A 27,280-nucleotide genomic window follows, 5' to 3' on the forward strand; every position below is an offset into this window, starting at 1 on the left:
GTAGGAATTTTAAGTTCATTTTTGCATATGATTAACTAATTGTGCCTGCTGTATGTATTGAATAACTTCATCTGTTACTTCCTGCTTGGCCTGACCTGCATTGCTTTCTTGGTTGCAGAACAAGTCCCCATATACAAATATTTCTATTTCTTTGCCTCTATTCTGTTTCCTTAGTTCAGTTAGCTGTCCATGTGCCAGTACCATAAATCTCACTTACTTACCTTTGAAATATCTCAATACTGGTAAGGCAAGAAATCTCATATTTTTATCTCCTTTAGGAAGCTTTAGTTATTTTTGACAGTTTTGTTCTGTTACAATCAACATGTATTGTATAAATCCTTACATCTAAACAAAGAAAGAAAGACTGGTAGAATTTTTATTGGAATTTTATTGAATTTGTAGATCAATTTGAAGATAATTGATATACCTTCATTAGATCTTTTAAAATATCTTTCCAAAAAATAATAGTTGGACAAATTCAACTGGATATACATTGATTAGGATGAATAAGACTCATTTGCCAGGTCACCATTTCTCTCCAGATACCAAGGGATATATTTGATTATCTTAATAGAGATCTAACATCTAGAATTCTTCTCACAATTTATATCACAACCTGCTTAGGTTTCTGATAATCTTCTATTATTTCTATTATTTTCTGTGGCCACCTGACTTTTGCACTGTCCAATCTAGTGAAGTAAATGGAGACATGCTTTGAATAACCACCCCTGGAACTCAAAAGCCTTTGAAGGGGACACTAATCACTAGAAGTCCCATAGGGATACAGAATTGCTTTCAATTTAAAATCTTGATAAGTCTAAAGGGACATTTCAAGATCTCCCAGTTGGGCTTTCTGCATAATAGCTCTTATTCCCATGTGGACATTCTGTTACTAAGTATATTGACTACACTATATATTCAGGGACTGTGAAGGAAAACAAAACAAAAAACAACAAAAGATGGATTTATGATCCATCTACCAGACCTAAATAATTGTGTACTCCTACTGATGGAAAGTGGTATTTCAGAGATAAGCATAAGTTCAGGGCCATTATCTAAAAACTCCTAAAAGGCCTGAATATCATTCTTTAATCAGTGAACAATCATAGTAGTAAATGGTCTCAGAAACCTCTGAAAAAACTTCAGGAAAATACATGGAAAGCCTGTGACTATATGTCAAGATCCTTCTTCAAAAGGACCTACTATCCTTCAGTTGAAGCACTGAGTCCATGACACAGCATAGGTCTGAAACTTTTTAAGAGGCTAGGAATCCCTACAAAGGCAAATTAAATAGTGTACTTAATTCTATATATATGAATATATAGAATTATACTATCCTTCAGACCTGCATACTTAATTCTGTACATGTGAATAGTACCATAGCAGATTGCCCATAGATTTTATTTTGTAGAAACTTGTCACTGTCATTGCTATTGCCATTGTCAAGGATGTCTGAATCAATCCACCAATCACCATCTGTTTCTCTGATTTATGGGGATATTTGCTCATTTTTTAATCTGACAGTCATACATAATCAACAGTTTTTATCCATTCTTGGGTCTCATTATTCTAATTTATATCAGGGAACCCAATTTTACTGTAGCATCTCATATTTTCCCCAGCCTATAAAGGATAATCACCCTAGAGTTCATCGAGACACTAATGCCCCCCTCATGAAACTGTTCTTGATCTTGGTGAATGGAATTCCTCCTGGGTAAATGGAATTTCTTCCTAGGAGATAGAAATACCCTCCTGTACTCTCTTGGGATAAAAATTAAAGGGTAACTGAACAGCTTACTCATGATAGATCCATTCAAACATTTCCATAACAATAAGCCCATGAGCAGCTCCTTATAATATATACCAAGAACACTCTGGCACTTCTGCCTCACCAATCTAAGCTAGAATAAAGTCCAGTGTTTGATTAGCCAATTTAACACCATACCCAGATGCTAATAGTAGCACATTGAAACTTCTCTCTCATCCATGTCAATAAGTTTAACTCATTTAAGTTTTATATTTATTCTCCTTTGGTCTGACTACCTTAGGGTCAGTCTCACACATGCTCCCCAGCTTTGTGACATACAGATTTTTGGAGTTATGCAGCTCTTCTAGGATATAGGCTAGATGTTCCCAGTTAAGTGTTTCCATCTCTCGTCAGCAACATTGGAATCTAACCCTTTTTGTGCCCTGGAACCAAAGAGAAATGTTGATAAGTGGGCCAGGGAAAATGCAATATTTTATAAATCAATTCTTTCACCAGCATTTAGAGGAAGGCTTGTGTGTAAACAAGCACAGATTTTGTAAGAAACAGGAGACGTTTAGCCTCTATCACTAATGGAGATTAAAATGAATTCAGAGATTTAAGTTCCTTTGCTATATCTATCCTTTGTATATAGGAGGTATGAACTCCTTCAGAGTTCCTATATGGGCTATACTGGTTTGCTGTTATTGCTCAGCAGAAACTGAAAACTTGGTGCTTAAAAATGATTATTACTTATTAATATTTTCACATCTGTGGTTTATTGGTATTTGGTTCTAATATAGATGGGGTTCACCTAAGTTTCTCAGGGACATAGCTGAGGAGGAAGAAGTCAGCTGAAATGGCTGTGCTCCAAGTGTCTTTCATTTTTTTTGGATTAGCATGTTTTCACAGAGTTGCAGAAGTTCAAGAAGACAAGCAAAAAAACAGGCAAACTCTGTTAAGCCTTAGACTCTGAGATAGTGCCTCTCATCCTTACCTATAGATCACATGCAAAATAATAACTGTAGCCATGCCTGAAAGTGTGGGGCAAACACTCTTCCCATGATGAAGCTGTGGCTAGGAAAAAAAGTGGTAAAGAATTAAGATAAAAAATGCTATCAACTAACAGAAGATAGGATTAGTTAATGGAAAATAAGCTCACAAAAAACGTGTAGACTGAAGCATGGGGCATTAACTGCCTGGCATTCCTAATTTGCCCTGCATGAGACTTAGGAGCTAGCTGAGTCAGAGATGGGAATAAAATGAATAGTAGAATCAAAATGATTTTACAAATATAAATGAAGGTATTTCACATCACTTAATAATATGGCTTCTAAAGATCAGTTTTCTAAGTTCCAGTATGAGAACTCAAAGAGTTAGAGGAGGAAGTCAGCCAAAAATGCCCTCTTCTTAAAAGACAGCTCTTATGGTCAAAGACCTATGAGTTTATTTACAGAAAACTGAATTGATTATAAAGTTGATTTTGACTCTTCAATCTAGCTGATGACATCAAACTCTTTCTCAAACTGAGAATATCCTAAAATAAAAGCTTGATGGAAAATAACCAAATACTAATGGTGAACAATCTGGCAACCAACATGCAGATTGCTGAAGAGTTTTTGTCAATATTAATCCTCAAGCTCGGCTCATGTATAGGAAAAACAATACAATATACTGACTGAACCATAACTGAACCAGCCTCTTCCTGATAAGAAACAGATGCTGGAGGTTTCTGGATATGACTTTTAACTACCAGATTAGTGTTGAATCCACCTGGTGCCATCATCTTTTTTCAGAGGCCTTCCTGAAAATTTTGAAATGTAAGAAAGGAAAAGGAGGTGACTATTCAGAGACATCATTTGAGGATGATTATGTAATAAGCAGGAAATATTTGGACCCCTAAGGTGATTTCCCTGTGGGTAATAAAGAAATGGCAGCTACTTAGGAATTTGGCAGATTTTTGCAAAATTTACAATATATTCCAAAATCACACTACTTGGTCTTTATCCAAATGAGTTAAAACTTATGTCCACTCAAAAAACTAATACACAGATGTTTATAGCAGCCTTATTCATAATTGCCAACACTTGGAAGCAACCAGGATGGCCATCAGTAAATGAATGGATAAGTAAGTTGTTGTATGTTCAGACAATGGAATATTATTCAGCACTTAAAAAAAAAAAGATCTATCAGGCCATGAAGACACATGGAGGAAACTTAAATGCATATTACCTAGTGAAAGAAGCCAATCTATAAAAGCTTACATAGAATATGATTCCAACTACATAACAATTTAGAAAAGGCAGAACAGTTAAGAGATTGTGGTTTCCAGGAATTAGAGAATATGGAGGATAAATAAGTGGATCTCCGAGGATATTTAGGGCAGTGAAGCTATTATGTATAATATTATGATGATGGACATGTGCCATTATACATTGTCATAACTCATAGAATGTACACTAAGAGTGAACCCTAGTCTAAACTATAGACTTTGAATGATATTTCATATGTCACTGTATGTTCATCAATTGTAAAACAGTGTACTGCTGGTGGGGAATGTTGATAGTGGGGGAAGTCTGCTTCTCCCTCTTCTTCTGCCTCTCCCCATGGCTTGTGCTCTCTCTTGCTCACTTTCTCTCTCAAATAAATAAAATCTTAAAAAAATAAAAATAAAAAGAGCTCCTGTTGCTTCACATTCTTATGAGCATTTCGTGTTGTCAGTGTTCTGGATTTGGGCCATTCTAAAAGGTGTGTAGTGGTATCTCTGTTTTGATTTGCATTTACCTTGTGACATATGATGTGGAACATCTTTTTATATGCTTATTTAACATCAATAGGACTTCTTCAGTGAGGTATCATTAAGATCATGGGCTCATTTTTGCCTGGGTGGCTCAGTCAGTTAACCAACTGACTTCGGCTCAGATCATGATCCCAGAACCCTAGGATCAAGCCCCACATCAGGTTCTTTGTTCAGCAGGTGTCCTGCTTCTCTCTCTCCCTCTGCCACTCCCCTTGCCTGTGCTCTCTCTCTCACTCTCTGTCAAATAATAAATAAAATCTTTTTACAATAAGAAGATCATGGGCCTATTTTTTAAACTGGATTGTTTGGTTTCTTATTTTTTGAATTTTTAGTATTTGTCTATTTTGGATAATAATGCTTTGTTTGATGTGTCTTTTGCAAATATCTTCTTCCTGCCTGTGGCTTTTCTTGGCATTCACAGAACAGAATTTTGAATTAAGCCCATCTTATCAATTCTTTCTTTCATGGATCATATCCTGGTGTCATCTCTAAAAAGACAACCAGACCAAACATCATCAAGATTTTCTCCTTTCTTAAGAGAGTTCTTATAATTTTGCATTTTTTTATTGAGTATTTTATCCATTTTGAGGTAATTTATACAAAGAGTTTAAGGTGTGTATCTAGATTTTTATAAAATTTTCAATGTGGATGTCCAGTTTTTCCGATACCATATGTTGAAAAACATTTTTCCACTGAATTGCCTTTGTGTCTCTGTCAAAGATCAGTTGACAGTATTTATGTGGGTGTATTTCTGACCTCCCTGTTCTGTTCCATTGATCTATTTGTTTATTCATTTGACAAAACCACACTATCTTGAATACTGTAGATTTACAATAAGTCTTAAAGTCAGGTGGTGTCAGTCCTTCAGATTTGTTCTCCAACATTGAATTCTGAGTCTTTTGCTTTGCCCTATAATCTTTAGAATTGTTTTATTAATATGCACAGAATAACTTGCTAGGATTTTGATTGGGATTTCATTGAATCTAGAGATTATACTGGGAAGAACTGACATCTTGGCAATATAGATTCCCTATCCATGAACATGTAGTATCTATTTAATTTTTCTTTGATTTCATTCATCAGAGTTATATAGTTTTCCTCATATGAATCATGTGCATATATTATTAGATTTATACACAATTATTTCACTTTGGAGACACTAATATATATTTAATGAAATTATAACACATATTTGGAAGAATATCATCAATCTAAGAATGGTGATTTCCTCTCACTATAAAGGAATGAAAAATGAATCTTGATGTATGCAAAGGGTTTTCAAATATGTTTTATACATTTTCCTTAAAGCTATTCAGCAAAATAGAAAAACATTGAGATGTGTTAAGTATGGATGATGGGTATATGGGTGTTGATTATTCTATTCTCAGAAAATTACTTGTTTAAATTGTTATAATAAAAGCCATTTCGGTGCATTAAAATCTTCCAAAGACAAAAAAAAATCAACAGCTAAAAAATAAGTAATCACATTTTCATATCCCATCTGTTTTCCAAGAATATGTTTTTTGACATAAAGCATTTTCAGTGTGTTTTTAGCATATTGATATTAACTTATAATTAAAAATTTTGAAGTAATCTAACAACTCATTTAAAACCAATTGTATGTTTAGTACAAATTATAGACACACAAGAAAATATTAAAAATAGTAATTATTATTTAATGTACTTATTATTACATCTATATTTTTAATCTGTTCTATTCTCTCCTTTGGTTATTGAAACTGAGGCCTGAAATAATCAATACTTAATCCTAATTATAGTATTTAAAGATGAATTCCTTGAGATATGAGAGTCCCAGTTGAACTAAAAACTATTGTGAAACTGGACACTACAATTGACATTTTCTGACATTTGATAGCATATGTTATCAATAGAACTAATGTCTTTATAAGCCACAGTCATCAGTTTACTTAGATCACTGACAATAATATTGAACTATGAAAATTTTACAGTTAAGGAAAGAATTCACCAGAAGAATTACAATAGCAGTATCTGATTCATTCAAAGAATATAGAAGAAGAAAAGTTTCCAAATGACTGATGTGATTATCACACACAGATCATGATCAACAAGAATATTAGGACCAATTGGTATGTGATGTTCATGAGTTTAGCAGCTCTTTACTGTTAAAAGTTGAGAATGAGTGGCTAACGTATATTTAACTAAGAGACAAAAATCTGTACATTCTTCTGTAAATTGTTTGCCTAGAAACCAGTTATTAGTCCAAATGACTTATATTCTACTGAACACTTTTCCATAACCCCACTGTTTTGACAGCCATGTGTAGTAAAATTATAATAATTTGACATATAAAAACTATGTTAAAGATAATCACTCTTCTATGAAGCAAATATTTTGGGTAGAAAAAAGTTGGTTTACTTTTTCTTCTTCTTTTGCTTGAGATACACAGAATATATAGTACCTTAAACCATCTTAAAGATGCTAAGTTAAAACAAAGACTAAATGAACTATACATACCATAGCATGTTCACTATTCTCTTAGATTAATATTAAGTTTGGTGGTTTTTCCAGGTGAAAATGTTACAAATGTTGTATTTACTTTACCTTATGTATATTTGCATACATAATTATACCTTTATCCATTAAAAAATTGTAAAAGAACAGATGGTTAGTTTTACATACCTTACAACTGATTGAAATTTCTAAATATTATCTAAAGGGTTTATTGAATTTTAAGTTTTTCACAAAATTTTAGTGTGAGAATCCTTATCCATGTCACAAATATAAATAGATTGTTCATTTTTAGATTAAGAAATGTCATTATTTTAAAGAACTATGGTTCAGGAATGCAGTATAGAATTACAAAAAAGAGATAGAAATACTTTAAAATGCATTATAAGTTTTCTCAAAATTTGAATAGCTGTAACATGGGCTAACATGTTCTAATCATGAAGTTTCTCCTGCAACAGTTTGTAGTTTTCTTTTTGTGTTTTAGATTCTACTTTTATAAAATGATCTTTTGGAAGAAATAAATATGAAACCTTTTTTTTTTAATTAATTAATTTATTTTCTTTATTTTTTATTAATTATTTTTTTTATAATTTTATTTTTTTATAAACATATATATATATTTTTCCCCCCCCAGGGGTACAGGTCTGTGAATCTCTACGTTTACAAATTTCACAGCACTCACCTATTAATTATTTTTATTAACATATAATGTATTATTTGCCCAGGGGTACAGGTCTGTGAATCGTCAGGGTTACACATTTCACAGCACTCACCATATCACATACCCTCCCCAATGTCCATAACCCAACCACCCTCTACCTACCTCCTCTCCCCCCAGCAACCCTCAGTTTGTTTTGTGAGATTAAGAGTCTCTTATGGTTTGTCTCCTTCCTGAGCCCATCTTGTTTCATTTTTTCCTTCCCTACCCCCTAAACCCCCACCCTGCCTCTCAAATTCCTCATATCAGGAAGTTCATACGATAATTGTCTTTCTCTAATTGACCTATTTTGCTCAGCATAATACCCTCTAGTTCCACCCACGTCATTACAAATGGCAAGATTTCATTTCCTTTGATGGCTGCATAGTATTGTGTATACTGCATGTATATATATACCACATCTTCTTTATCCATTCATCTGTTGATGGACATCTAGGTTCTTTTTATAGTTTGGCTATTGTGGACATTGCTGCTATAAACATTTGGGTGCACGGACCCCTTTGGATTACTACATTAGTATCTTGAGAGTAAATACCCAGTGGTGTGATTACCAGCTCATAGGGTAGCTCTGTTGTCAACTATTTGAGGAACCTCCATGCTGTTTTCCAGAGGGGTTGCACCAGCTTGCATTCCCACCAACAGTGGAGGAAGGTTCCCCTTTCTCCACATCCTCACTAGCATCTGTCATTTCATGACTTGTTAATTTTAGCCATTCTTACGGTGTGAAGTGGTATCTCATTGTGATTTTGATTTGTATTTATCTGATTCTGAGTGATGTGGAACACTTTTTCATGTGTCTGTTGGCCATCTGGGTGTCTTCTTTGCAGAAATGTCTGTTCATGTCCTCTGCCCATTTCTTGGTTGGATTATTTGTTCTTTGGGTGTTGAGTTTGCTAAGGTCTTTATAGATTTTGGATACTAGCCCCTTATCTGATACATTATTTGCAAATATCTTCTCCCATTCTGTCAGGTGTCTTTTGGTTTTGTTGACTGTTTCCTTTGATGTGCAAAAGCTTTTGATATTGATGAAGTCTAATAGTTCATTTTTGCTTTGCTTTCCTTGCCATTGGTGATGTTTCTAGGAAGAAGTTGCTGTGGCTGAAAGTGAAGAGGTGTTCTCCTCAAGAATTTTGATGGATTCCTATCTCACATTGAGGTCTTTCATCTATTTGGAGTCTATTTTTGTGTGTGGTGTAAGGAAGTGGTCAAGTTTCATTCTTCTACATGTGGTTGTCCAATTTTCCCAACACCATTCATTGAAAAGGCTGTCTTTTTTTCCATTGGACATTCTTTCCTGCTTCATCAAAGATTAGTTGACCATAGAGTTGAGGGTCTATCTCTGGGCTCTCTATTCTGTTCCATTGATTTATGTGTCTGTTTTTGTGTCAGTACCATACTATCTTGATGATGACAACTTTGTCTGGAATTTATTGGTGATGCCACCAACTTTGGCTTTCTTTTTCAAGATTCCTCTGGCTATTTGGGGTTATCCATATAAGTTTTAGGATAATTTGTTTCATTTCTTTGAAAAAAATTGATGATATTTTGATAGAGATTGTGTTAAATGTGTAGATTGCTTTAGGTAGCATAGACATTTTCATAATATTTGTTCTTCCAGTCCATGAGCATGGAACGTTTTTCCATTTCTTTGTGTCTTCCTCAATTTCTTTCATGAGTACTTTATAGTTTTCTGAGTATAAAGTCTTTGCCTCTTTGATTAGGTTTATTCCTAGGTATCTTATGGTGTGTGGTGCAATTGTAAATGGGATCGACTTCTTTTTTTGCAGGGGGGATTGACTTCTTAATTTCTCTTTTTTCTGTCTTGTTGTTGGTGTATAGAAATGCAAATGACTTCTGTGTATTGATTTCATATCCTGACACTTTACTGAATTCCTGTATGAGTTCCAGCAGCTTTGTAGTGGAGTCTTTTGGGTTTTCCACATAAAGTATCATATCATCTGCAAAGAGAGAGTTTGATTCTTCTTTGCCAATTTGGTTGCCTTTTATTTCTTTTTGTTGTGATTGCTGAGGCTAGGATTTCTAGTACTATGTTGAATAGCAGTGGTGATAGTGCACATCCCTGCTATGTTTTCCTGACCTTAGGAGGAAAGATCTTGTTTTTTTTCCAATGAGAATGTTACTCGCTGTGGGTTTGTCATAGATGGCTTAGATGATATTGAGGTATGTATCCTCAATGCCTACACGTGAAGAGTTTTGATCAAGAAACGATGCTATACTTTGTCAAATGCTTTTTCAGCATCTATTGAGAGTATCATATGGTTCTTCTTTCTTTTATTAATGTATTGTATCACACTGATTGATGTGTGGATGTTGAACCAACTTTGAAGCCCTGGAATAAATCCCACTTGGTTGTGGTCAATAATCCTTTTAATATACTGTTGGATCCCATTGGCTAGTATTTGGTGAGAATTTTCGCATCTGTGTTCATCAAGGATATTGGTCTGTAATTCTCCTTTTTGACAGGGTCTGTGTCTGGTTTTGGGATCAAGGTAATGCTGGCCTCATAAATTGAGCTTGGAAGATTTCCTTCCATTTATATTTTTTTGGAATAGTTTCAGGAGAATAGGTATTAATTCTTCTTTAAATATTTGGTAGAATTCCCTTTGGAAGCCATCTGGCCCTGGGCTCTTTTTTGTTGGGAGATTTTTGATGACTGCTTCAATCTCCTTACTGGTTATGGGTCTCTTCAGGTTTTCTATTTCTTCCTGGTTCAGTTGTGGTAGTTTTTATGTCTCTAGGAATGCATTCATTTCTTCCAGATTGCCAAATTTGCTGGTGTATAGTTGCTCATAATATGTTCTTGTAATTGTTTGTATTTCTTTGGTGTTGGTTTTGATCTCTCCTCTTTCAATCACGATCTTATTTATTTGGGTCCTTTCTCTTTTCTTTTTGATACGTCTGGCCAGGAGTTTAGCAATCTTCTTAATTCTTTATAAGAACCAGCTTCTAGCTTCATTGATTTGTTCTACTGTTCTTCTAGTTTCTATTTTATTGATTTCTGCTCTGATATTTCTAATTTCTCTTCTCCTGCTGGGTTTAGGATTTCTTTGCTGTTCTTTCTCCAACTCGTTTAGTATAGGGTTAGGTTGTGTACTTTACAACTTTCTTGTTTGTTGAGAAAGGTTTGTATTGCTATATACTTTCCTCTTAGGCCTGCCTTTTTTGTCCCAAAGATTTTGAACAGTTGTGTTTTCATTTTCATTTGTTTCCTTGATTTTTTTTTCAATTCTTATTTAATTTCTTGGTTGACCCATTTATTCTTTAGTAGGATCCTCTTTAGCTTCCATGTATTTGAGTTCTTTCTAACATTCCTCTTGTGATTGAGTTCTAGTTTCAGAGCATTGTGGTCTGAGAATATGCAGGAAATGATCCCAGTCTTTTGCTACCAGTTGACACCTGATTTGTGACCCAGGATGTGGTCTATTCTGGAGAATGTTCCATGTGCACTAGAGAAGAATGTGTATTCTGTTGCTTTGGGATGAAATGTTCTGAATATATCTGTGATGTCCATCTGGTCCAATGTGTCATTTTAAGTCTTTATTTCCTTGTTGATCTTATGCTTGGATGATCTGTCCGTTTCAGTGAGAGGGGTATTAAAATCTCCAACTATTATTGTCTTATTGTTGATGTGTTTCTTTGATTTTTGTTGTTAATTGATTTATATAATTATCTGCTCCCATGTTAGGGGCATGGATATTTAAGATTGTTAGATCCTCTTGTTGGACAGACACTTTAAGTATGATGTAGTGTCCTTCCTCATCTCTTATAATCTTTGGCTTAAAATCTAATCTGTCTGATATAAAGATTGCCATCCCAACTTTCTTTTGATGCCCATTAGCATGGTAAATTGTTTTTCACCCCCTCACTTTGAATATAGAGGTGTCTTTGGGTATAAAATGAGTTTCTTATAGACAGCATATTGATGGGTCTTTTTTTTTTTTTCTTTTCTTTTAATCCATTCTGCTACCCTGTGTCTTTTGAGTGGGGCATTTAGCCCATTTACCTTCAGGGTAACTATTGAAAGATATGAGTTTAGTGCCATTGTATTGCCTGTAAGTTGACTGTTACTGTATATTGTCTCTGATCCTTTCTGTCTACTACTTTTAGGATCTCTCTTTGCTTAGAGCACCCCCTTTCAATATTTCCAGTAGGGCTGGTTTAGTGTTTGCAATTCTTTTAGTTTTTGTTTGTCCTAGAAGCATTTTATCTCCCCTTGTATTTTCAATGGCGGCATAGCTGCTTATAGTATTCTTGGCTGCATATTTTTCTTGGCTGCATATTTTTCTCGTTTAGTCCTCTCAATATATCATGCCAATCCTTTCTGGCCTGTCAGGTCTCTGTGGATAGGTCTGCTGCCAATCTAATATTTCTACCATTGTATGTTACAGACCTCTTGTCCTGAGCTGCTTTCAGGATTTTCTCTTTGTCACTAAGACTTACAAGATTTACTATTAGATGATGGGGTGTGGACCCATTTTTATTGATTTGAAGGGGGTTTTCTGTGCCTCCTGGATTTTGATGCTTGTTCCCTTTGCCATAATAGGGAATATATCTTTTATAATTTGCTCCAATATACCTTCTGCTCCTCTCTCTCTTTTTTCTTCTTCTGGAATCCCAATTATTCTAATATTGTTTTGTCGTATGGTTTCACTTATCTCTCAAAATCTCCCTTTGTGGTCCAGTAGTTGTTTGTCTCTCTTTTGCTCAGTTTCTTTATTCTCCATCATTTGGTCTTCTATATCACTAATTCTCTTTTCTGCCTCATTTTATCCTAGCAGCAAGACCCTCCATTTTTATTGTACCTCATTAATATCTTTTTTTATTTCAACTTGATTAGATTTTAGTTTTTTTTCTCCAGAAAGAGTACCTCTAATATCTTCCATGACTTTTTCGAGCCCAACTAGCACCTTGAGAATCATCATTCTGTACTCTAGATCTGACATATTACCAATGTCCATATTGATTAGGTCCCAAGCCATCAGTACTGCTTCTTGTTCTTTTTTCCTGTGGTGAGGTTTCCACCTTGTCATTTTATCCAGATAAGAATATATGGACAAGAGAATAAAATATTAAAAGGTTGGCAAAGACCCCAGAGAAATGTACTGTAACCAAATCAGAAGAGATCAAAACTGGGGGAAACAGAAGGGGGGAAAAAGAAAAAAAATATATATTTTTTTCTTATATACAAGTATATCTTATATATATATACTTATATATATAAGATATACATATATCTAATTATATATATATCTAATTACATATATATATATATATATATATATATATATATATTTTTAGATTGGTGAATAGAACAGATCCACCCACTTGATTTTGGGTGTATTCTGGTCTTTTAGAAGAAACTACCTCCTAAAATTTTAAAGAATAGGCTAAGCATGATCAAGGGATGTAATATGACTGTAAAGATGAAAATTTAAAAAAAAAATTCTAAAGAAGGATTTGAGAAGATAAATTAATTGGAAAAGAGAAAAGAAAAACAGAGGAGACAATGTGATCAGACTGGAGACTAGAACAAAGCCATGTGCTAGATTTAGGGTATATTTTGATCTATTAGAAGAAATTGTATCCCAAAATTTTAAAGAAAAAAAAACCTACATGTATACACAAAAGCAGGTTCAGTACAATGAAAGGACAAAATACGACTATAACAATGAAGATTTAAAAAGATTTTTTTAAAAAGTTATTGTTAAGATAAACTAGTTAAAAAACATTAACAGAGGAAAGAGGTAAAGTTTAAAAAAATGGAATAAGGAAAAAATAAAATTAAAAAAAAAATTGAACTTCTCATGACTAAAGGATCATGGAGGAAAAGCCATGAATTCTATGTGTTGCTTTCCCCTAGCTGTGGAGTTCTACTGTTTTCCTTGATTGGTGAGTTTGGTCTTGGCTGGATATTCTTGCAGATCTTCTGGGGGAGGAATCTGTTGCCGTGAGTCTCAAATGTTTTTGTCCAAAGTGGAATTGCATCGCCCTTGCCAGGGGCCTATGTAACCTGCCTGGGTTTGCTTTTGATAGCTTTTGTTCCCTGAATGCTTTACATAGAGGTTTGGAGGATGGGAATGAAAATGGCAGCCTCTCAATCTCCGACCCAGAGGAGCTGAGAACTTGGAGCCCCACTCCTCTGTGTGCCCTTAGAGAAAAGCAGTCAAACCCTCCCATCTCCCTGGTCTCCAGTTGCACTCTGCGCTCACCTGGTCTGTGACTGAGTGTGTGTATCTCTGGTGCACAGCCCCGTTTGGAGTCTCCCATCCCACCAGATTCCTGCCACACACTCCCACGCTGCTTCTCCCAGAGGAGGAAGGAGGGAATCTCTCCAATCTGCCACTTGTGGGATCCCTGCATGAAGAACAGTGGCCCGACTGTGCCTTGGATCACAGTTTAAGGTACCCTTAAACTTTTAAGGTCCCCTTAGCTGAGAGCTCACTCCTCAGCTCTGTCTCCATAGCCGGGTTCCCTGCTCTGACACCTGACAGCTCTGCCACACTCAGACCCCCCGCCCCAGTCTTTCTGTGAGTCTTTGTCCTGAGAGCACACTGTCTCCATGAGGGCTCCACCCCCTCTTAGCCTCTGGAGTGATGTTCCTCAGTGTAGCAGACTTCTAAAAGTTCTGATTTTGTGCTCTGCTGCTCCACCACTTGCCAGGAGCCAGCCCCTCCCTCCACGGTGTGTCTTCCTGTTTTTTTCGGATTTATTTCTGCACACATCCTGTCTTCCCAAAAGTGGTCGATTTTCTGTTCCTAGAATTGCTGCTTTTCTTCTCTTCTATCTCCTATTGAGTTTATAGGTATTCAAAATGGTTTGATAACTCTCTAGCTGAACTCCTGGGACCTGATGTCATTTCAGTTGGCTACTCCTCGGCCATCTTGCCGAATATGTTTTATATATGAAATCTTAATGCTATAAGTGCACTTTAAAATTAAAATTCTCAAAAAAGATTAAATTAAAACTCCCATTAAAATTTAGATATTGAATCTCGTAGTATGAGTTAATATAGTGGTATATTTTAAAATAACAGCTTTCTAGAAGTAAAAAAAAATTTTTTTCTCTACTAATTAACTTCTTTCTCATCTAAATTAAGATAAAAACATGATAAAAGAATAGTGTTAAGAATAATGTAAAGCAGGGCCTCATTTTAGAGCTACAACTTCCTGTGATTACCTTGAATTTTTCCTTCCCCTTTCATTATGGCAATATCACTTTATGTAAAATAAAGTTACTCTTCTTTACCTCTACTTTTTTTCAATGTACTAAATTTTCCTTAGAAGTCACCTGCTTAAACTCATTTTAGTTTTGGAAAAGTATCTTGAATACCTATCTGGAAAATTTTAGGTCACTATCAAAGTAAAGGAAATTTGAACGAAATTGTTTAATACCTTAACCTACTTAAGTTTAATTACACTAAACCTTTTGCAATAAGGCCTTGAATTTAAATAAGAAATTTCCATTTTATCAAAATATATTAAAATTCCATGGTCTTAATTGTTGCTTCGAGACAATATATTTAAAATATATGCATATTTGTGTTTTAAAAGTTGTTAAAATAGGGTTTCTTCAAAAGAAGAAAAAAATCTGTATCAAAAGCATTACAAGAAAACCTGGTAAGGCATTTTTATTTAGAGGGAGAAAGAAAAAAAAAAAAAACTATTTAGAACCTGTTTTTCTAGGTGCATTTTCTCTCAATTTAATTTTATCTATGGAAATTACTTTTATGTTTTAATTAGTATTTATCTATGAATACAGAAAAAAATATTATTGTTTTCTCTTCTTAGCATTATTTATTGGCTTGTCATTATTTGGCTGTTGTTTACTGGTGTTATTTTACATATGTATAATTTACACTAGTCACAATTCCATCTCAGGAGAATTAGTCTTCTGTCTTCTGGCAAATAGATAGGGAATGACTAGATATTGAGATAAAAACATGTTCAGCACAACATCCAGGAATAGACTAAAAATAAATTCAGGGTGATTATGCCACATATAGTTATATAGATTGTTGCTACAGCATAGACTATAAAGGAAAGAATCAAGGGCCCTTTGAGACAGGATCTGAGTCAATAAAAAGAAATCCACATTGGAGCAAGAAACAGTTATAAGTTAAAGTCCAGAGGACATACCTGAACTTGGTAACTCATATTCATCAGAGGCTGATGCTTAAGATAAAGAAGGGAGAGTTGTATAGTGAAAAGAATTTCATTTGAAATTTCTGGAATCCATTCTCAAAGGCAAGGCTCTTAGGAGTCACTGCTTCTATTAAGTACATGATACTTTGAACCTGATGTCTAATCATTGAATTATATCCAATTTCTCCAACATCTGTCAATATAATTAAGCAATAATGAGATTGTTTTTGCTAAAATGGATCTTTTTAATTTAACCAGAAAGGATTCCATATCAGAAACATCATTCAATCAATGGACAGGGTAATCTTCAATTTTTAACATAGGATACAGTTAAAGATTTATATTTATATAATAATAAAATATACAGTACAGAATTAAGCTTGATAGTATTTATCAAAGTATTATCAAAGTAATTATTTATCCAAATACATTCATTTAAAAAAATTCTCACATAAAGAACATTCAAGGGGAAAAATATTTAGAAGGTCATTAAAGAAGTCATTGAGAGGACATGACCTTGTGTTGACCTGCAAACTGGATCCTGGCAGTTAGGAGGCACCTCACTCTCTACCTTGTCCATGGAATGTATGTTCTGTCCACTATTCTCATTTAGGAACCACTTCAGTGACAAAGTCTTGAAAGAGTAATGTGTTATTGACACCCTCTGGACTGTATATATGACAACCTCATTAACGACTTTATATAAACTTCTAAGATTTGGGGAGCGAGTGTGAAATCTATTTCTTGAGGGTATCCAAGACAAGCCTGGAATGCAAGTTCCTTTGCTTATTAAAACTGTCACCCACCAATTTGGAGTGGCTTACCTCTTTCTTTTGGGTCTCCTTGCCTTGCATCGGGATCAGTTTCAAATTTCACTTAGGAAACTTTCCAGGTTGTGAACCAACAAGATGAATTAAATTTTCTCCAAGGAAAAAAAATGAAAAGAAAATATTGCCATTTATTTAAATTAAGTTAAATAGCTAAAATTTAATATGTACATATGAATTATTTATATAACGAAATGCTTTTTGTTAACATGTGATTTCTCATTTTCTGACTTTAATCTAGACCTGTGTGTAATTGTAAGCCAAGGTACCATGGACCTTTGTGTGAATTGGATATGAGCAAATGCAAAATCTCACTTTGTCTGGATAGAGAAGATTGTGTCAGCAGAACTGGTGGATATAGGTGCCTCTGTGCTCCTGGTTATACAGGTAAACCTCTACCTGCCCTGCCTTTATCAACATATTGCTATCTGTGAATAAATGGCAATCTTATATTTACTCTCCAGAACCCAAAATAACCTGTCATATGCAAGTAGGACAGGAAGTGCAAGAGACTGTTTCATAAAAGAAATTAATAAAAACAAAAGTTATGCTTTTTAATCTATCATGCTAACAGCTAAGAAGTATATGCTTTATATTACAAGGCATTTTACACTTTCATGCATTTTGAATTGAAGTGATCTGAATTATGTTTGTATTGCAATATAGAGAAGTATCAGTGTATGAATAATCTAAGAGAAATAATACTGTCATCATTTATGCAAATATTAACATAATAAGATTAGCTCTTTTAAATATACATATATGCCAGAAATCAGAGCTATTGTGAATTTAAAGTTCTAGCAGAAAAATATAATTTGGAATTAGCTTTCTTAATATCCATTATTCCACAACACAAATGCTACCTAAACATAAAGGCAAAAACCATCAAGTGGTAATGGAAAGAAAAATGCATTAGCCCTCTAAACTTCTGCTGAGAAACTACATTTATGAAATACAAAAAGCTTTATTATTTTTGTATACCAGTATTAATTATGTGAGTCCAGCAAAAGTGTTTTGAAATCTCAAGTTTCAATTTATTAATGTCTGAATTTTACACCACTGGGATCTCTCGGTTTCCTTTCCTGAGGGAAACTAGTTAAGTGTGTCTAATATTACATTCTATGTTTGCAGGAATAAAAAAAAAAAAAACCACTAGAAAAATAGAAATAAGATTGGAAAGCAAAACTGATAAAGAAAAAATTAGAAGCATTTCCATGAGTAAGTGATCAGAAGGCAAGAAAAAGTTAAATGACCTGAACAATAAATATGCAGGTGTCTTTCTTGAGGAATCCTGATGGCATCAGAGAAGGTTACCTTGGTAACAATGGTTACATGCCCAAAAGTCTCGGCTTAAATTTAAAAAAAATCAATAAATAAACCCTTATCTACAGATTTTTTTGAAGATTGTATTTATTTATTTCATAGACAGAGATCACAAGTAGGCAGAGAGGCAGAGAGAGAGAGAGAGAGGGAAGCAGACTCCCTGCTGAGCAGAAAGCCTGATGCAGGGCTCGATTCCAGGACCCTGGGACTTGATCCCAGGATGCTGGGATCATGACCTGAGCTGAAGGCAGAGGCTTTAACCCACTGAGCCACCCAGGCGCCCCTACAGATTTTATTACATAGGTAAGAGGCAATAAATTTTGGCAATGCAATAGTATTCTTTCTAAATGTCATGTTGCCCATCATATTCCAAATTCTTGGAATATGTTTGTTTGGGACCATAGATACAAACTCACAATGCCATTCACCATGCTGTTGTTTTCTGCTCCTTGCTTGCTAACACTGTTAAAATAAGAAATGACACACTGAGCTTAATATGAATGAGAAACACCTTTTATAAAATTATTTGATGTAACACATTGTTCTGTTATTTTAAATTCATTGTAAAGTTTGAAGGATTAACATGTTCTTTTTATATTTATTTCACAACTTCTCTATTTTTATTGAAAGCTAATATATTCAGTGTTGTTTCAAAATTTAAGGTCAATTTGCCAATTAAACAGCCCTATGGAAAAGTTGAGTACACAGTTGGCTGTATGACGTAGTCTGGAACGGAAATGTAAATTTTGGGAGTCATCAGATGTACAACTATAATACTGGATAGAATCAAAAAGGAAGTGAATGTAGATAGAACAGAGAAAAGGACCAAGGACTGAGCCCATGGGCACTGCAATATTTAGGGGTCCATGAGGGAAAGAAGAACCAATAAAGGAAATTGAAAAGAGCAGACAGTGATACAGGAAGAAAAAGCAAGGACAGATGGAATGCAGAAAGACATGTAAATTCTTTCAAGTAGAGAGAATGACCAACAGTGTCAAATGTTATTATTAGGTCAAATAAAATAAAGACTAAGTTCTGACCATTGGAGAAGCAATGCAAATGTCATTAGTGACATTGTCAAGGAAGCAGTTTGGCTAGAGTGGAGGGTGCAGAAGTCTGTTTGAAGTGGATTTAAGAGAGAATGTAAGAAAATTATATTGCTGAGAATGAATATGCACAATTTATTAAAGGAAGATTTTTATTTGCTTAAGAAGGAAGCAAGAAATGGGCAGTAACTTGAGGAAGGAGAGAGGCTTCTCATATTAAAGAATGAGCTTTATTCAAGATTTATTGGAAAGTTACAAATACCCACCTCACTTGCCATTGTAAAAGTGGGTTTTCACACCTGGTTAGATGGTCTAGTATGATCCTTAAGGTGAATTTATTAGGCACTAGTTGGGATAGCCAAGGTGTCTGGGTAGACACAGTCAATTCTGAAATAATTTACCTGTCATTTTAGGCCAGGTAGATCAGAGACTGTCAACTCTCTTGAAGGGTTGGAGGATTGAATTCTCATACTTCTACTAGAAAGCTATTACCATAAAAATAATTCATTCATATTAACTCTCTCCCTAATATAGATATATCTGGGAGAATTATAGCATGATACATGGAAAATGATATTAATTGCCATGAGAAAAGTTGTGTATGAAAATAATTATAGGGAGCTGGAATAAGGTTAGGAATTGTGGAGGGAAATTTAAACAGAGCAGTCAGGGAAGGCCATGGGAAAACTGATTTGGTTTAAGATTGATGTGCCATTTAGTACACACATACATATGTGTATAAATAAAATGGTAGATTGAGAGAGACAGATGAAGAATCAAAATTACACTTAATAACCTATAAAGGTGGGAATATTTCCCTGATAATAGATTTTTATATTTTTATATAACTGGACTATTAAAGGAAGAGGTTAAACCACTGAAGAAGCTTTGATACTTCAGGAGGATATTAGAATCTTTATTATGTGTATATAAAAATATATTAAAAATATCATGGGGCTCCTGGGTGGCTCAGTGGGTTAAAGCCTCTGCCTTCGGCTTAGGTCATGATCCCAGGGTCTTGGGATTGAGCCCTGCATCGGGCTCTCTGCTCAGCGGGGAGCCTGCTTCCTCCTCTCTCTCTGCCTCCCTCTGTGCCTACTTGTGACCTGTCTGTCAAATAAATAAATAAAATCTTTAAAAAAATATATCACCACATTACAAATCAAGCAGAGAAACATCTAAGAATTTTAGTTGTAGCTGGCAGTCTAGTCTGCTAGCTAGGAAAAAAATAGACATTGTGTACAAAGACTAATACAAGTTCAAGATTTTGAGGATTTGCATATTCCTCACAATGCTTTCACTTCCAACCTATGTGTAATGTAGACCCTGTACTTAGCCATGATTACACTTAAAGTGGGTGAGGAGTGGGGGGATAATATTTTAGGGCAAATGCAGAAAATATAACAAACCTGCTCCAAATGCAGAAAATATAACAAACTTGCTCCCAGAAGCAACTGCTTTCAATATTATTAAATATTTCTCTGTTTTTTACTTCCACATATATATTTTTAAAGATTTATTTATTTATTTTAGAGAGAAAGCATGAGCAGGATGTAGCAGCAGAGAGAGAGGTAGAGAAAGAAATCTCAAGCACATTCTGTGCTGAGCATGGAACCCAACTTAGGGCTTGATCTTATGACCCATAATTGTGGGTCATAAGAGTTAGATGGTTAATCTAACGAGTTAGATGTTTAATCAGCTAACCCACCCAGGAGCCACTTGCTTTCATATTTCTACATAGCATGCTTATATGCTATTTCTTGATTTTTTTTCAATTTTTCACATTATCTGAATAATTTTTCCTGTAGAAAATATGTAGCTATGTTACCAGTTTTTCCATTCACCAATTTGTACATGTTTTTTTCCCACTACTTCCTCTCAAAATGGTTATATCAAACAATTTTTAGTCAGAATGTCACTATTAATATTATTATAACCATCAGTTTTCCTTTTTTATTTTCATTTTATTTTTGCTCATTTTGATAGACTTGTTTTTTCTAATATCTTTATTATATTGTTAAAGAACATTTACTCTCATTTTTAATTACCAAAAGCTTGTTCTTGTCTAATATTTTAGGGCATCCTGTAATTTTTATTGATAAGAAGTTTTTTTTTTCCTTTTTTCTCTATAGCAATAGTTACAGGATTTTCAGTTATTTTAGCATTTGCATTATCTTAGTTTCCAAATTTGATTTTTCCTCCGTGTATGTTTTCTCTTTTTTTTGTATCTCTTTAGAGGAGTGTGTGTGTGTGTCTGTTTTAATATAAAATACTCCCAGACTATCAGTTAATATCTGAAAGAGAACCAGTAAAATGCTAATCAAAAACTCTGAGTGAATAAGAAGTCCTCAAATATGAGTGAGCAGAAATGCCATCTATTTTATTGGAGAAATCTGATATGTCATTACTGATGGGCCTTTTCCCTTTCACTGGCTTTCCTGGAAAGAAATGGAGATGGAGATAAGGATCAGCAGTAGGGAAAGATGTTTGACAAGATTTTGATAAACCAGAACCTTAGGGCCAGTTAGTTCTGTTTGTTAGAAACAGCCAACACATTTTTAGGAGAGCAATATATAAAATTCAACCTTTTTTTTTTTTTTCTAATTGCTTCAAGATTTTATTTATTTATTTGAGAGAGAGAGAGAGAAATAGCAAGAAAGAGTAGAGCAGGAGGGAGGAGCAGAGAGAGAAGCATACTCCCCGCTGAGCAGGGAGCCCAATGCAGGGCTCCATCCCAGGACCCTGGGATCACGACCTGAGCTGAAGGCAGACACTTAACCAACTGAGCCACACTGGTGCCCCTCCAATTGCTTTAAATTATTACCTCAAACCTCTAGTGAAAGTGTACTATAAAGTGATTGTGTGTTAGTGGAACTTTGGGGAAATAAACAGAGGGATATCATCTCTAGCAAGTATACAGTCTTTCAAGAAGTATTATTCATTAATACCATTTGTGTATAATTTAAATTCTTCCCTCCATACTATGTCACTACAACCAGCATGTAAATACTAATATTTACCTCTTTCTCAGCTAATTTTTAATTTTTCTCCTTTATACTTCTGTTAAACTAGTTCTATTTTCTCTCTCTTTAAAACAGTATTATCAAAATCTGTTGCCTATATTGAGTGTCCATTTCCTTACTTCTCTTTCTTTTTCAAATCCATTTCTAAATTGTGCTTTTAATCCTAAGACTAAAATTAAACTCTTCTTGTTGGAGGTCACCAATTAGCCCCACACTGCCAAATTCTAATGCAAATTATTTTTCCTCATGCTAGGTATATTATCAGGAGCATTTTACTCATGCCTTCTACTTAAACACTTTCTAATCTTGGACTCCATATTTCCAGTTACTAGTATCTTGTTTCCTTTGGTGGATCCTTTAAATGTTCAGAACTTCATTTTTGCTCTCCTTTCTCTAGATATGTACACTGATAAGTGATTTCATCCATGTTTTTGTTTAAGTACCATACATATATGGAAAATTACCTAATTTGTTACATGAGTTCTGGCTTCTTCCTGAACTCCCATATACTCAAACATTTCCATTTAGATGTCCATATGACATCTGATTCCCCAGTTCTAAGGATTTATGTTAACCCTGCTTTACCACCAATGTTTTTTACTTCAGTGAATGGCATCATTGTTCACCAGTTTCTTGGACCAAAATCATGGAGTTATTTTTGACTATTTATTTATACTTCACCCTAAAGTCCATCAACAGGTCCCACTGGCTATATACACCCTTCCCACATATATATATATATATATATATATATATATATATATATATATATGTGTGTGTGTATGTGTGTGTGTATATATATGTATGTATATGTGTATATATATATATGTGTATACACACATATATATGTATGTATATATGTATACATACATATATATATTTTTTAAGATATTATTTGATCATTTGACAGAGAGACAGTAAGAGAGGGAACACAAGCAGGGAGAGTGGGAAAGGGAGAATCAGCCATCCACTGAGCAGGGAGCCCAATGCGGGGTTCTATCCCAGGACCCTGAGATCATGACCTGAGCCGAAGGCAGCTACTTAAGGACTGAGCCACCTAGGTGCCCCAATCAAAATATATTTTAATTCAACCATTTCTTACAATCTGCATTATAACCACTTTCATCCAAGCTACCATCATCTCTTGCCTTGACTATAATATCTTAACTACTTTTTGTATTTCATTCTTGTTGCATTAAAATATATTAAAATATATCCCTCACCAGCACCAGGAGTGATCATTTAAAAATATAAAAAAGATCACTCTTAACCTCAGAATACTCCAGTGCTTCCCATAATGCTTTGGATGTAACATATACTCCTTACTTTGCCCTACTAGATCCTGTATCAGCCTGGTGCCTGGCTACCTCTCTAATTTCATTTCCTACTACATTCTTCCTAACTCCCCCAGTTGACTGTTTGTTCTTTCTGGGTATGAAACATGTCCCTTGGATATGAGCATAGTTTTCTCCTTTATTTCTTCAGGTCTCAAACATGAGTTCCTCTTAGAGACCTATCTACATTACATAAAAATAATACTGTTTTCCTCTACCTCCTTCCTTTATTCCTGCATAGCAATTTTCGCTGTCTAATCATTGTACCACTTAATTACTAATTTATCTCTTCCTGCTAGAGTTCAACTCTTCAATGGCCGGATTTTTTCTGTCTTTTGTTCACTATGGTATCTCAGTGCCTAGGATGTTAAAAGCATTCAAATATCTATCTATCTATTTGACATATATTAATATTTTATATATTTCATATATATATGAAAGAACATTATACACTATAGAGTTTTAAGTGTTTTCTCTTTTCATTTACTTTCCATAATACCATTAAAATAAAATTTTTTAATAGGAGATAACATTCTCACTTTTATAATGTTGATTTATGAATACTGTGGCAAACCATTCAGAGAAGTTTTTACTGCTTGCATGCTGAAAAAGAAAACTCTGCATATCCAGCTTATTCTGAGTTAAAAGCATATATATGTGAATCCATTACAGCATCACACCAATTCTAAATTCAAGGGCAATATAATTTGATTTAATATTATAAAGTAAAATAGTTATATGCAATAAATCCAAAAGTGACCTAAAATGTAAAATTTAGACCTTTTCTATTACTCATTAAATCACAATAAATCTTTCTAAAAGGAAACCAATGGCAAATTAAACCAAGTGACCTTATCATTGGCAATTCTTTATATAATATATAACAATCTTGAGGCAGTTAATATTTTATATTCTACGAAATAAGATGCTAAAAATAATGGTTGCAATGATATACTGCCTAATAAAAGTATATTAATTATCAGATATTTATAGGTCATTATCCACTTATATTTAGTTTTGTAGGGCAACACTATATGTCATAAATGTGTCTATTTGATATTTTACAAAGCAGTTGGGCCTAGAGAAATTCTATACATATCTTATTAAAATATATTTTATATACTATCATTAAAATATACTTATCATGCAAGCAAATGATTAGTCCCGATGAAGTTCAAGGCCATTGAGTACCCAAAATAATAATTATAGAACAACTCACAGTGTTAGGTACCTGTGGTTTTGTTTCTTAATGTTTTCCTTCTTCCCAGTTTCTAACAGGTATGAGTACCCAAAGATTAGATCAGATTATGAGATTTATTTATGAAGGCTCAGTAACTTCTAAAATTCAGGGTTTCCTGGTAAAGCCATTTGAAGAATATACTGTAAGCTGTGTCCCAATGTGAGAATATTATAATACTAACAATCTCTCATCATAAACATAGATTTTAGTACAAACTGAGGGAATAGTTAGGTATGAAAAGCAGATTCCAAGTACGATTTATACATCTGTCTTCTTTCAGGATTGATGTCAACTGAACGGTAAAGACCAAATGCATGTAGAGTGTACCAGGTCTCCAGGAGTTATTTCTAGAAAATAGGTCTTGATATACTTCCTGAGGTAAACTTAGCAAACACTTTTGGTTCCCAGGTCATACCCTCTTGACCAGCTTCTGATTTCAGCTGCAGATGAAGTGAGTAGTTGGTTTTTTTTCTTTTGCTTGTTTGTTTTGTTTTAAGAGAGAGGGGGAGAGAGAGAGAGTGCATGGGAGTGTCTGAGCAAAGGGAAGTGGGGGAGGTGCAGAGAGAGAGAGAGAGAGATTCCTCAAGCAGGCACCACCTTCAGCTGGTTGCCTGAGGCCGGGCTGTACATCAGGATCCCAAGATTATGACCTAAACTGAAGTCAACAGTGGGACACACAACCCACTGAACCATCAAGGCTCCCCTGAGGTGATTAGTTCTAAGTGCTCTCAGCTCATGTCATCATGACAGTTCCCCAAATCAAGTGCTCGCTGAACGTCTGCTCCATCTCTAGAGTCATTTCCTACACGGTAGAGCCAGCTTAGCCTCCAGGCATGCACAGCTCAAAGTACTGGAAGTCAGTGCTTTCAAGGTATGCTTCAAACAATGGGAGATATAAGACAGTTTATGAATAACCCAACCACCTTCCTTTCATGTAGTTAATCCTAGTTATATACTATTCACTTCTTTTTTTTAAAGATTTTATTTATTTATTTGAGAGAGAGAGTGACAGAGAGAGAGAGAACACAAGCAGGGAAAGGAGCAGAGGGAGAGAGAGAAGCAGACTCCCCACGGAGCAGGGAGCCCCACACGGAGCTCTACCCCAGGACCATGAGATCATGACCTGAGCCAAAGGCAGAGGCTTAATTGATTAAACCACCAAAGCGCCCCATATTATTCACTTCTTAAAGTCACTGTGCAGTCATGTCCCCATTGCCTACAAAAATATCTTTAATAAAACTTCTTCTTCTGACTTTTAATCTTTCTCTGGTCTCACTCTCCTTCCTCTGTCATTCTTACTTCCTGAGATCATCTACCAAATAAATAAGTCATGGTCTCAGTTTCTGATTTTAGCAGAATCCAAACTAAAACAGTGGGTTTATGACATGGGAGCAGGAATCCAGGGAAGCTGCCCAAAACCCAGGCATGGAGCATATTTCCTACTTTTGGAAGCATGGAAATGCTTCCGATCAGTATGTGAGACATTGCCGTTTGAAGAACAGATTTTCCTTAATTGGCTAGAAAGGGCAGGAAAGAGAAACTGAAGCACTTAAACCAGTTCTGTCCCTTTTGACAAGTGGATCTGAACCTACTTTAACTATTGAAACTAGAAAACAAGATAACCCTACAACTATCTAAATGAAATGTACTGCCTGTAAGAGAGACAATATCTTTACTTTTGAGACTGAAGTAGTCTCTTAGCATTTAAATGACTGTCAGTGGCATCTCCAGAAAGTCAATGTTTTCCATCTGTAATACAGTTTTCTTCCCACGCAGTCTTTATTTAAAATGAAATGTTCTGTGATTATGTATAATGTAGCCAGATTTAAAGAAACATTAAAGGCTTTTTAAAATCAAGATATGGATGCACTACCCGGTCCATTAATACTGGTTTTTAATCTGATAAATAAATAGAAATATAATCCATCAGAAAACAAAGATCTTTGGAGACATTTGTGATTTGAAATCTTGACCCCAATATCTCTAATCATAGAGAAGAAAAATGTGTGGCCTGTGTTTTGAAAGGATCTTTCCCTCTGGTGCTTTAATGAGTCATTAATCTTACTGCTCTACTTTAGTTCCTTATCTTCTCTCTCTGAGACATTCTTTCACCTGGTTTTCTTGTCTGGAGTATCTTTTTCTCTAAGTCTTTTTTGTAGTAGTTACCAGAATTATCTAACTAAAAACACGGACCTCCTCATGTGGAGCATCTTTATGAAAGCACACAGTATCAAGTGTGACTGTGCATGCTACTGTGAACAGTGTGAGTGCACTCCCTCAGGTCTCTTCACCGAGCTCGTACATTGTGTCAGCTTGTCTAACTGCTGGGAAAGCAAAAGGAGCAGATTAGACTCCATGACGCTGTGCTGCTTATATTCTCTTGGGACCCTGGCAGAACCCAAGCTTTCCTACACTTACTCTCACAGTCATTTCAATGGAGACAACAGCAGGTGAGGATTAAAGAAAGGTAAGATATTATTTCTTCATCTTGAAGCACGGGGGAGCCAAATACTTTCTCCTGGAGACAGAGGACCCATAAGAGATGGACTAATGCCTCACCCCTGCCACTTCCT

At 34.8% G+C, this 27,280-nt stretch overlaps 1 protein-coding gene across 1 annotated transcript in view; it reads left to right on the top strand.

Annotated features, from left to right (window-relative positions):
* Positions 1-27,280, top strand: part of EYS (eyes shut homolog) — a 1,652,140-nt gene that overhangs the window by 522,042 nt on the left and 1,102,818 nt on the right. Inside the window, 1 exon segment of the mRNA XM_032864581.1 lies at positions 16,983-17,128. Coding sequence (XP_032720472.1) covers positions 16,983-17,128 — 146 coding nt within the window.

Source organism: Lontra canadensis, unplaced genomic scaffold (assembly GCF_010015895.1).
Source record: "Lontra canadensis isolate GAN:19392208 unplaced genomic scaffold, GSC_riverotter_1.0 scaffold27, whole genome shotgun sequence".
Classification (NCBI taxonomy): Eukaryota; Metazoa; Chordata; class Mammalia; order Carnivora; family Mustelidae; genus Lontra; species Lontra canadensis.